The sequence below is a fragment of the Melanostigma gelatinosum genome (assembly GCF_949748355.1).
Source record: "Melanostigma gelatinosum genome assembly, chromosome: 3".
In the NCBI taxonomy this organism is placed as follows: domain Eukaryota; kingdom Metazoa; phylum Chordata; class Actinopteri; order Perciformes; family Zoarcidae; genus Melanostigma; species Melanostigma gelatinosum.
Window position 1 is genome coordinate 5176964 of NC_136636.1, and position 12939 is coordinate 5189902.

General features: G+C 44.3%; 1 protein-coding gene across 1 annotated transcript in view; it reads right to left on the minus strand.

The window, feature by feature from the left end:
• The window catches only part of cntn4 (contactin 4), a 126359-nt gene that overhangs the window by 19273 nt on the left and 94147 nt on the right, over positions 1-12939 (minus strand). The window contains exon 12 of the mRNA XM_079265843.1: positions 9-136. Within this exon, the coding sequence (XP_079121969.1) occupies positions 9-136 (128 nt within the window). The remainder of the gene's footprint in view (positions 1-8; positions 137-12939) is intronic.

Sequence of the window (12939 nt, forward strand, 5' to 3'; positions counted from 1 at the left end):
GGAAATACCTTTGACGGTGACGCTTCCTGTGCTGCTTGCCACGCCGAACTGGTTTCTTGCCACACAGGTGTAGAGGCCGGCATCAGACTTGGTTGCATTCCATACCCGAAGGTTACCGTTGTCCAAGATGGAGACCCTGTTGTTTAAAAAAACAAACAATTTATATTACAACCATAGCATCAGCTCGTTCTTGTTTGGGGGCGAGTCTGTTCTGAATGCCGATCAGAACCTATTGCTTGCCTCCCAGTATTGAAAGTGTGTGAAGCTCCGACTCCACTGCTGCACAAATCACTGTTTGCTTGTTTATTGTGTCCAAATGGCATCTACTTCAATACTGCACGCCCTTTTGTCCCCAGCAATATACCTCCTAGGTGTGAAGCACATCGGATGAACGGCTCATAAAATATGCAGAGGACACACAGATCCCTTGCTTTAGCTGCTGCTCGGCACACATTGTAAAATTCCAACCGTGTGGCATACAGTAGGGTTGACTTAACAGCACAGACAAGTGACTAACACAGCAGGAAACATTTTTCAGTGCCTCTAATTAACTTCTGCTTCTTTGCAGATCACAGCGACGAGTAATAGGATTTCAAGAGTGATTAATTCCGCACATGACTTGGAGATATCTAGGACAACAGTGGCTTCATGCCCTTTATACAATGGCCACACGTGCTCCAAAAGAAGGGCCTTACACAACTTGACATTTAAATAACAAGCAAATATGGAAATTGTGCCCTTGAAAGCAAGGTAGTGGGGGAAATCAAGGGTGGACCGAGTCATCAAAGCACGCTGCATTTTAATGATCTGAATGCTCTGCTGAATCCGCAAACTGTAAATATGAAACGGCGACAGCCTGATTGTTAGGGGGGGGGGGGGGGGGGGGGCCTGTAAATTGCTCTGTTCACCTACGAGTCAGAGAATCAAGCAAACTGAGGAATTGAAATTTTGTTTAATGCCGGTTCTTATTTTCATATACAGACGCAGGCATGTTTGCGTTATTTCACACATATGTAAACAATTAAAGCTGCACCGGGTTTTATACGAACAATCGGTCAAATGACTGTCTGTAATTTCAAAGGAGTCACTCAAGATGACAAACCCATAATTATAATAAGATTAAAAATGATGAAAAAAGGTTAACTGGCAGAGGACTCTGCAGTTGCCCTCAGCTCTACAGAGCGTTTTAGCATCTTTCAACTCACTGTTTTGTTACGGTTTCGCTCTCAACAATCCTGTTTCCAACTACAGCAGTTGGCTTTGTAAACCCAAAGACAGAAAGGAAAAGTCAGACTTGGTGAATGTAGTGCAGCACTTAGTCGCTAAAAAACAGATATTTCTCCTCTGGGGTTTGGTTTGCACCCCTTTAGACAACACCTTCTCACTGTCAACTCAAATATGGCGTTTTGCGTGTGTCATTTTTGCATGTGTCAATTCATGCTTGTCACATGGATAAACTATCTTTTCAAAATAAGTTAATTTAATGATAATAATAATAATTCCGTTTTCACAGGAAAAGATCATGGTTTGGGTTCAAATAAGGGTTTGTTCCAAAGTTACGCAACCCAGAAACGTGAAGCAACTGGGTTGCATCCACGACGCAGTCAAATTACAAAACGTGATGTAATGTTCTGGAACTTACAATTATTCAGCGTTGACTTTTGGGTTGAGACATGAATGGGTTAAAGTCCTGTGTACCCACCTTCACCCCACGCAGACTTTATCTCCCTTTATACTACTTCACCTTTCTCCTTTACTGCCGGCGTAACCACGAGATAGAGAATAGAGCGCCATCGTTTGGTCGTTTGGAGTCACTGACCAATCTGCCGTATTTGAAGAGTTGGGTCCGAGAACGGGCTGCTTCAGTTGAAATGGTTGGCGATTCCTTTGACCCCTTGGATTCACTCACTGTCAATCACCAATGGCTGAACAATTTCCGATTTTCACATCATGCCATGTCGCTGGCCACATGGTGAATGGTTCCCTCTCTTTTTGAATCTGGGTCTTTTGCTGCTGAATGTTCCACTGTGTTCACCACTTAGTCGGTAACTTGACTAAAGGTGGGTCTGTCACTGTAAGCTACTCCTTTTACCGACAAACAATAAAACCATCGATTAAAGCTTCAACGCTTCAGAAGAAACTCTTTTTTTTTGTCAAATTTCATGTCACTTTTATAGAATTTGCATTTAAACGCATTCCTCTGACAAGATAATTGGCTGTTCCTTTCACCCTGCACAGTTTTAACTGTAAAGCACCAATTAAAACAATCGGTAAGTTGAAAGTACCAGACCCCGTGTATCAGCCAGCAACTCTTAGAATGATGTCCCCCCCCCCTAAAGCCAGGTGACACTCATTCCTCTCCTGCTTTTGATTGGTTCATTTGACAGTAAAAGATAATTGGCGGTGCAGTCTGAGCTGAAACGGAGAGGAAGTCTGACACAGCGTACAGCTCTCACTGTTCTGTGAGCAGGATGTTGTCCTGTTTGCACCAGTGATGCATTTAACTGGATGTACTTGTGAAATGCGGTTGATACGGTGTGACATAGTGCTACATCCCCCCCGCCCCCCTCCTCCTCTGCGTCACTTCTTTTTACAAGTGGTGGATGTGATAAGAAAATGCAGAGACACTTAGTGTGGGAGAATCTACTTCTAAAACCACATGGTGCTGCTGAGTGGAGACTTCTCTGGGTTTTTAAATCAGGCTGAGAGAAAAGTGCTGAATGCAAAGCAGCCAACGATGACCATCAGTTACATGGGAGGCATATTGCCGTGTGGGATGGCACGCAGTTAATGACGTCCAACCATGGGGGCTGATCAATTTGAAGAAAACGGCCCATTAAATGGTACCCTGGTCCTATAACTGGCCATTAGCCTGAGCAGAGTAAGCACCATTAATACATTAATTACATTGCATTGCCGGCGCTCTGTGTTCGTCTGATGGCTCATGATATCTAAAGATAACAGGGAATTTTCACCACATATGCATACAGTATCAATTAAAGTGACCTTTTTTTGCATTCAGTGAGAGTGAAAACACATTATTTTCAACTACAACAAGCTCCGAGTTAACCAGCATAAGGTACACAGCAATACCTCCACAGAACCAAAGAAAACAAGAAGAGCCATTTCCTCTCAATGAAAAATGTCGAGAAACTGCCAAAAGCGAGATGCTGCATCAGAACTTAGTGTGTCTCAGGCGACCTTGTGTGGTCCGCTCAAACGACGAGAAACAGACGGCTGCCAGTAATGGAGACAGAAAACAAAATGTATGAAGAGAGCTGGATACAGCGTTGGTGGTACGGACCCGTTCATTCCGATTAAATTGATGAAGTGAAAGAAGTTAGACGACCAAGTGTAAAAATCAGATCACACTTCTCAGATCTTCTGGAGGTCCTCACATAGAGCACACTAGCGTTTCCTTCGGTTCAGCCTCGGCCTCATTCGCATGAACGGATGAAGGAAAACTATTTTGGATTTGGCTTTTTGTGTATTTTACAACCATTTAGGAGCTAATGATTCACATAAGGGTTACTCAAGTGTTGAATGAGCCTTGTGTGTGTTAGCCGTTGGAATGCGGATTTGCCTAAAAAGGAAAAATCCGTCTGTGGATTTACAGACGTCTCTTTCCCGAAGCAAGTCGATGGGAAAAGGATTTGTTTTGGCCCAATGGCGTAACGTAACGGAGGCGGAAGCTACAATTCCATCGCTTTGCCATTGTATAAAATCAGCATGAGAGCTCGGTCTTCCGCTGTTGCTGAAGGTTTGGAAAGCACCCGTTGTTGAAGCCGCCCTCTGCAGGTCATTGATAATGGCCGGTCACATAATACCCCTTGAGCGGGCCCCAAGTAAGCTATATTTTATACACAGGTCCATACATTATTACAGGTCAAATACATTATCATGTATTTGAATCATACACAGTAATTTAATTCACACTGTAATTTTGAAAAGCGTTTCAAACAGCTGCGGACTGACAAGCGGTGCCGCATGCGAGCACAATGGCCTCAGGAGCCCTCCTGTGGAGCCAAGACTGCATGTTCTCAGCCATTCACCGCATTGCCGACCTTTTTTTCTTTTCTTTGAAGCGTCACATGAAGATCGGAGAGGCACTTTCCTTTCCCTTTCAATGACTGCAAAGGGAGAGCAGTAGACCGGCTGCCTGCGTCAGGGTTCGTCACCTGAGTGTGAAGCTGATGGAAGAGCAGATGAGCTCAAACACGGTGGAAGTCGACCGAGGCGCAGCGGTTGTGAATAAGACATGGAGGCTTATGGTTAGCATTTTTCAGTTTTGCTCCTGCTTTTTATTTTATTTTCTTCTCGTCTCTGCCCTGACAACATGTCATTATGTGAGTAGCCATTTCCCACCTCCTTCCCCAAGAGAAGCCAGCGGTGGGGCAGGTATCAATAATTCACAGGTGAGGTGAACACGAGTGCCGCTTCTTTCATCCCGGCCTCACACGGGGGTTTTAATGGACACAGCAATAAGTCTCCTAAAAGGAAGGCAATTTTTTTTGTTGCGATACAAGGCGAGATGGCCAAAATGCACTCGTGTAATCCGGAAAATAAAACACAGGTGTGTGTATTTTGGGGCGAGATCAAGCCTCTGAAGACGGGGCCCTGTGCAGCGTTGATCCTCGCCGCTCTGTGACAAGATGAAAGAGACAAATAACATCAGTCACCGAGCGGCTCTCACTGCGCTGTGAAGTGGAAATGGCAGGAAAAAGAGAGCCTGGTCCAAACAAAAAAGCATGTTTTGTTTTTTTGTTATTTCCTTACGTTCCTCTTTGAGACACTGTGCAAAGGAAGAGCAGCAGACATGCAGACTTTCTTTTGTAAGCGTCCTCCCGATCAACATGCCGCTTGAAAGCATCGTTTAAAAAGAAAAAAGTTTCTCCTTTACTACTGTAAACTGAGTAACACGTGCACAAAAAATTAAGATACTTGCTCTTTGATTTTTATGTCATATGGTGCATTCTCATCAATAAAGTATATATATATTAAAAAATAAAAACAAAATAAAAAAAAGTTTTGTTCAGACATATTTTGTCATTGATCCGTTTGATGAACTCTACATTGTGAGAGGTAACCGTCACAATACAAATACTGAGTCGCACACTTTTTTGGGGGGGAAATTGTGCGTTGAGAGCAGTGGCTTTGAACTTGCATGGGCCCCGGAGTTTAGACGTTTCTGACGCCTCGCGCTCAAACACGGGAATCGCGTTCGCCCGCTTTCCCGCTTTCCCGCATCCAGCAAACACACTTACTCGCATCCAGCAAACACACTTACTCGCATCCAGCAAACACACTTACTCGCATCCAGCAAACACACTTACTCGCATCCAGCAAACACACTTACTCGCATCCAGCAAACACACTTACTCGCTTGCGCCGTCGAAGAATATTGGAGTGCACACTTTCAAAATTCAACAAACAAACAATGTGCCTGTACACAGATTTGATTTTGATTCGAGACTCTCAAACACACCCGTTCATGAATACTTAGTGACTCTGTGGTGCCGCGGCTGATTGGCAGCGTGACTGCAGGGTGGAGGCCTGTGTGTGTCTCTACTTAATTAACAGGGTAAATAAAGCGGGCTTGTGAAAATAGAGGGTTAAGATTCTATCAGTGGGATTACTCAGCCATGAGACCGCGGGAAGAGAGATCGTCGCCGGCTTACGGTGATTCCAACGGATAATTAGTCCCAGCAAAGGCCCTCGACACACAGAGACGAATGCCTCAGTGCGCTCACAGCTTGCTGCTCAACTCGCCACCGAAAGCAGCCGCCCCACAAACACCAGAAGTAAAAATGGAGAAAATAAAGAAAAGTAAAGTGTGAAAAAAGCACTGCAGGGAGCTGTGTTTGACTGCCGCGGTAAGCTTGCAGATAAGGCGAAGTGCGTCTGTGTGCGACCCACGCTGCCCGCCATCGACCTACCTGCGGGTGATGTTTCTAATCATAATTGTATCAAAACGGCAGCGTCGCTGACAGCCCCGGAGGCGAGGGGCTGTGCGGAAGGAAAGAGGCGAGGTCGCCGCATCCTTTGAGCCACGACAAGGGGTGGCACCCGACTGCAGGTGTTGATCTATGCTCTTGACTGCTTTAAAGAACCCTGAAGTGTATCAGAGGGTGGGGAGGGCTGTGGGAGATAAATTGAAGGGCCGTCTCCCCTCCGGTTCCCCACAGCGGGCAGTGCTGGAGAGAAACGGCCTTGTCAGCTGCATAAATCAAGCCCAGCTGTGCGACGCAGACCCGGGACGCCGCAACCTGCCGAGCGCGATTGCGACTGCGGCACAGACTTCTCAGATGTCTGCTTCATGCAGCAGCATCACGACCAAAGGAATATGTGCCCCCTGTTCTCGTGAAGCTGTCGGCATCAAGGTTCACGGTCAATTAGAGACCAAAAAGCAAAGTACGCTCTTGCTGGTAGTTTTTTGTGTGTGCGTGTGTTCTTTCAGTCAACAAAGCGATTGGCTCACTCCAGAGGAACAGGGACACCTGGGCATTTACTTTTGACAATTCTCCAATATAGGTGTAATTGATATTGATTTTTGCTGTACTCAGGCCGGTGCCAATGACTCTCACCTTGTCACAGGGATCATTAGCCGCAGCGAATGATCAGAGCATTACCACATGGCTCTATGATCTAGGGGATGATTAGCTTTGAGGTGATTTGAAACGTAATGCTGCGCCCAACTACATTTGAAAAGCCAAGACTGAGAAGAGCAAAGCAAAGCCCTTTGCAAAAAAGCAAGAGATATATCAAGCTAGAACTGTACTGAAGGTAATTCTGCTGCTTGGATGACAACTTGGCTCTGGCCGTCCTCAACCTGGAGGTCGTTTTCCTTTTCATTTCTTACAGCGGGCTCTGCCCTCAAGAGGTAGACCGCTTTGAGCAAAATGTCTCCCCAGCTGTTGGATGAATTTCCATAACATTTGACACAAATATTCATGTTCTCCAACTGTCCCGTATTAACCGGGAAATGGTTTGTCCCAGTTATTGACTCTCAGATCCTAGATCTGTTACAACAGCAGCAGCAGATCATGTGCTGATCACATCATGGGTGAGATAACCCGTCCTCCAATCACAAGCCCTCTGATGCTTATCAGTTGTGTATCGCGTAAACACAGACTCTGGTGCAACAGCACCGGCCGTCATGAAGTGGTACTTTGTTTCTGGACTCGAATGTTGTGAAGAGGAACTAAAGATGTGATCGTTACAATGAAAGTTAAAAGGACCAAAGGCCGCGGGGCATATTTCGGATGATCAGTCCTCGTCTGAAGGTGAGCCCGTGTATTTGCCATCGATGCCGTAAAACAGGGGAACAATGTTTCCAGCGTGAGCGGGATATTACTCTGTGTCTGACAGAGTGCAGTGCAAGTTACTTGACTTTTATGAAGACAGTAATTCAGCTGCAAACGGCGTACATCAAGCTCTGGTGAACTGTGTGGAAAAGCATGAACTGGATATTAGACAGTCAAGAGCAGCCACAATGTAAAACGTAGACTCTGCGAGTCACGATGACACACTTCACCTCTTCTGCTTTTTAAATGTTTTTACTCTAAAGGGCCAAATTATGACTTCTTTGCCCTAAGTTATTCAGTTTTCATTCATTTTTGAGGTTTATTCACACAAGCTTGTTAGTAGATTCACTTTACGAATATCTGTAATGCAGTCAAGAAAAGGGAACCAGACCACAAAAAAATTCAACAAGCATCTTTAATTTGACTGTTTTGCCTTGAAGTGACAACTACTAAACACAGTTTATGGAGACAAGACGTGGCAGGCAACAAACATAGAGGTTCAAAAGTGGAACGAAATAAAATACTTCAGTCCCATAAAACTGTAGTCGGAGCAGTGTGATCTGATGTGTTGCAGTAAATTGAATCTAACATGCTTTGGATGATGTTACATTGCAGCTGGTGGAATAAAGAAATAGAGAACAGGTACAAAAAAAACTGTGAGTTGTGGCTTAAATATGCCAGTGAGTCAGTGCTTAGGCTGATCACAGTAAAACTGCTCGGTAGCCAAAAAAAAGAAGCCAAAAGACTCCCTGGATGTAAGATGTTATGAGGCAGCTCGATTACAGTTTACCCTTTCAGTCTTTCAGCTGTGTAAAAGCACTGTACCTCGCAGACAATTACCATCAATCTGGTAGAAAACGCCCGTCTGACAGCGATCTTTTTGAGGTGCCAATCACAGCTCAACAATAACAAGTGCCTCTGCGACCGCTGTTGCAGGGAGCTCTCGCTTTAGCAAATGAATAAGAGTGAGTGACACAAAATAAGCACTCTTTCTCCAAATCTCAACAAAGGCAAGCAACAAGAAGCAGGGTTATGTGCTGGCCTTTTTTTTAGGTTTGTTTTTTCCTATCGGGGCTTAACATTAACAGTGGAGTAAGTTGCAGGCAATACTTGAAATGACTTTCCTTTTGGTTCGCTGTGTGTTGACAATTGTCTGCGGGGCACTGGCTAGCATTAAAGCTTCTCTTCAATATTGTTGCTTCATAAAAACACAGCCAAGGGACAGGGAGGCTGGGCTGCGACGCACGTATTAATCTCCTACTCTATGAAACACACACTACCGCTGCCGCTCCAGTGTGTGTTATTATAATGTAAGCAGGGAAATGGTAAGTTCTTCCCCACAGCTAGGATGAATTCCCCCCTTTTTTTTTTCCTGATAGATACAGCAGAAATTGTACACTTGTGCACTGCATTATAATACTAACAGTCCTGGGTACAGTTTGTTATGCAATTTCAATAGTGGATCTTCCATTCTGGGAATTGGTGGCTAGATTTATTTCCGAAATAACGAGGAAAGTTAAAGCTCGATTTTCATAATGCGGAGATAAATGAAATCAAAAGTACCAGACATTTGTGTTATCTGGTCTCACTTTGACAATAAAGGGAAAAAGTGCTCAGGAACACATCGTGTCCCCAGGAGTCAAAATATTGTTAACTTATCAGTGCCTGTAATGAAAAAATAACATTAAAAAACTCTCTCCCTCTCTCTCACACACACACACACACACACACACACACACACACACACACACACACACACACACACACACACACACACACACACACACACACACACACACACACACACACACACACACTACTGTCAAAGGGCCTCAGTGCAAATTAATCCTCTTGGAGTAAATGTTGTGTAAAAGTATGCATTCTTTCTGGGAAGGTGTCTTAATGAAGCAGGCTGATTGAGAACGTCTTAATTCCCGCCTGTGGAACACAACGTGATTGTGTTGGTAATTGCATTGCGGGGAGAGGGAGTCTATCGGGCTGGCCCCGCGGAGAGGTGTGCGCACGTACTTCCAGAGGATTCATTTAATCACAAATTGCTCTCCTTGTTTATTCCCCTTCCCCGAGATATCCATCGCTTCTCGTGTGCTGCGGTATCCCTTCAGGAATAAAGAGCACACACATGTTCCGCAAGGAAATTGTCGGAGGAGCCAAGATGGATTACTCATGCCGCGTTGGCGGATTCTCACTTTGAAAAATGAGATCAGCCACAGTCTTCCAGATAAAAATAATCCCAGCGAGCAGGACATGGGATGCGGGCGGGTAAAGAGGGTTTCGACTTAATCTCAGCAAACGTCGCGCAATTCACTTTATCTGTGGCCTGAGATTTATTTGAGTTTAGTCAGTCAGCAGCATATTCTTGTTCATGTTTTTCCTTTGTTCAACCCCCCCCCCCTTCCTTCTCCAGAAAAGGAAAAAACTGCTAATATAGCAAATGTACACGCAAAGCAAAAATGGATGGCACTACATGATGTGAAGTCTGAATGATTTAAAGGATGTACTGTCTGTGAGTGATGCAGTGGGATGTGGGAGCCAGCGCCGCAACGGCTGGAAGGTAAATTGATCTGTGAATCAGTTTGATGGTCTCTAAGTACAACAACAAATTCAATGACTGCTCACGAGCACAAACAGAGATTCCCCCCCCCCTACATTTAATCAGTTATCCGGTACAGAAAGGCAAAAGGGTTCTCCATCACTATTGACCAACAACGGTGCATTTGGGCTCGAAATATGTTGGGTGGACATTTTTTTCAGGCCCTTTGCAGTCGACTCATTGGTTAGATTGAAGATGTTTAAACTGTGATTTGCCAGTTCATAATATCTTCAGCTGATGCACCTTTTAGACCATTTGAAAAAAAGTGTTACCGCGATAGCTGTTAAGAGCATGAGAGCTGCAGCTGCTAAACCTGGACAAAAAACACAAAATCAATAAAGAAATAGCATCTCATAGCTCCTGTGCTATTTGCACATATTTATATTAGGTATCATGCAGGCCAGTATTTCTCCGTAACTCTGCAGACAAACCGAATACCAAAAACGTAACTTCCGTGGCGGAGGTCATAAAGCATCACTCTGCACCTGCATGGTCTAAAAAGCCATTTTGATGATTAGGGTTCGTAATAGGTCTGAGAGAAAGGAGCTGGCAATTTCCTCTTGCACAACCTGCTAGTAAATGTCTCCACTACAGGCTATAATCCAGCCTATCTAGACCTTAGGGAGCAATGTCAAGATCATGAGCTTCTTATTCACCTAATCCAAATTGATCTCATGATCACAGCATGTCACACGCACGGTGCAGTCCCCCCTGATCAGAGCCACAAACATATCAAACTACTCATTCATATTCAACTTCAGTGAGGGGACTAGGGCGTCCCAAAGGCCAAGGATTGGACACACTGACTGACTGACTGATTGACCTACTACTACTACTAGAAAGGACTGGAAATAGACAAAAAACAACCACAAAGAGACAAAAAACAACCACAAAGAGACACACTAGAACTACAAAGAGACACAAAACCACAGATATGCATAATGGCTATACAAAGAGACACAAAACAACCACAAAGAGACACAAGACAACCACAATGAGACACAAAACAACCACAAAGAGACACACTAGAGCTACAAAGAGACACAAAACAACCACAAAGAGACACACTAGAACTACAAAGAGACACAAAACAACCACAAAGAGACACACTAGAACTACAAAGAGACACAAAACAACCACAAAGAGACACACTAGAACTACAAAGAGACACAAAACAACCACAAAGAGACACACTAGAACTACAAAGAGACACAAAACCACAGATATGCATAATGGCAATACAAAGAGACAAAAAACAACCACAAAGAGACACACTAGAACTACAAAGAGACACAAAACAACCACAAAGAGACACACTAGAACTACAAAGAGACACAAAACAACCACAAAGAGACAAACTAGAACTACAAAGAGACACAAAACAACCACAAAGAGACACAAGACAACCACAATGAGACCGGAATAACAACTAATGGACACAAAATGTCAACAAAGAGACACTCAACAACTGCAAAAAGTCCAAAAGTGACCCCAAAGAGACATACAATGACGACAGAGAGACATGCAACAGACATTTGCATGTCTGTGTGCAGGGGCCCACTGTCTCATAATCCACCCATTGCTTCCAGGTACATCACGAATCATCATGAATGCCATGGTTATGAATGGATTTAAAAAAAGAGAAATCTATCAATATGCTCTATTGTTACTTTGATTACTAATCAAGAATGTCCGTTTCCCTACATTCCTTCCAAAAGAAATGTAGGACTCTGCCCACCGATGTTTCACCCGACCAAGATTATTTCCACCTCCTGAGCAGCTCCAACTCAGAGGCGTGTTGGGATAAATAAAACATTTACATCTGCTATGCACAGTGTGTGTGTGTGTGTGTGTGTGTGTGTGTGTGTGTGTGTGTGTGTGTGTGTGTGTGTGTGTGCAGCACACTCCTTCACGGGGCTTTTTAAGCTACAGCCGGGGTGGACAGAGGTGTAGGCAAAGACAGAACGGAAAAAAGCAGCAGTCAGCCGTCTGCGGCGGCAGCCCTGTCTGGTGGTAAAGCTTTCCTCAAGGAAAAGTAATGAAATAAGTTATTCTGGGCACATACGCTTTCAGTATTCAGGCCTGGCGCTGCTCGCTCACGCTGCTAACCTCCACAGAGAGTCAGAACTCCACTTCACAAGCAGATGTTCAATTAGAGGCAAATGAGGAAATTAGAGGTCTGACGACAAAAAAAAAAAGGCAAAGTGACATTTAAACATGATAAACACTGGTTTTAATAAGAATAACAGCATGCAGCCTGAGAATGAGGGGACTGAATGAGCAGCGCAGGGCCGTCCGTTCACACGGATCATTTAATCACCACCTTTATTAATACACCTGTTCCCGTCCAGCGCTTATTAATTCCAACTCCTCCATAAAATTAAGCCCGAAGACATCTGATGAGACTCTTATTAAAATCTCCTTGAGACAGAACAAAGGCATCATGCAAAGATAAGAAGATATGCGATAAGTAAATGAATGCAGAGTTGCCTGCGATTGCCTCTTCCACAGACTTGGTGTTCTCCTGACACTGATTCTTTCTGGAGTGCGTCTGGCGGAGCAGATGGGCCTATAAATGGAGATCACTCTGCGAGACACCTCTTCATTTACGTGACAGCCATGCTTATTTGCACTGCCAACGAAGGAGGGATGTACAATATGCAAGAGGGACAGCCTACCCGTGGGTCATGACTACAGAATTTGGCCAATCCAGCTCTCTCTCTCTCTCGCTCTCTCTCTCTCTCTCTCTCTCTCTCTCTCTCTCTCTCTCTCTCTCTCTCTCTCTCTCTCTCTCTCTCTCTCTCTCTCTCTCTCTCTCTCTCTCTCTCTCTCTCGTCAGTGAAGGCTACGTCTGAGCTCAATTCGTGACAAAGTGATGAGTGAAAGAAAGGAAATCACACCTGCTACGCCCAAAAGATACACAACAGAGTCAATTATTTACAATAGCTTCAATTAATTCAGCGTTCAAATTCCTCAGGATATATACTGTGTATCACTGATGTACATTTATTTTAATTTTCTATT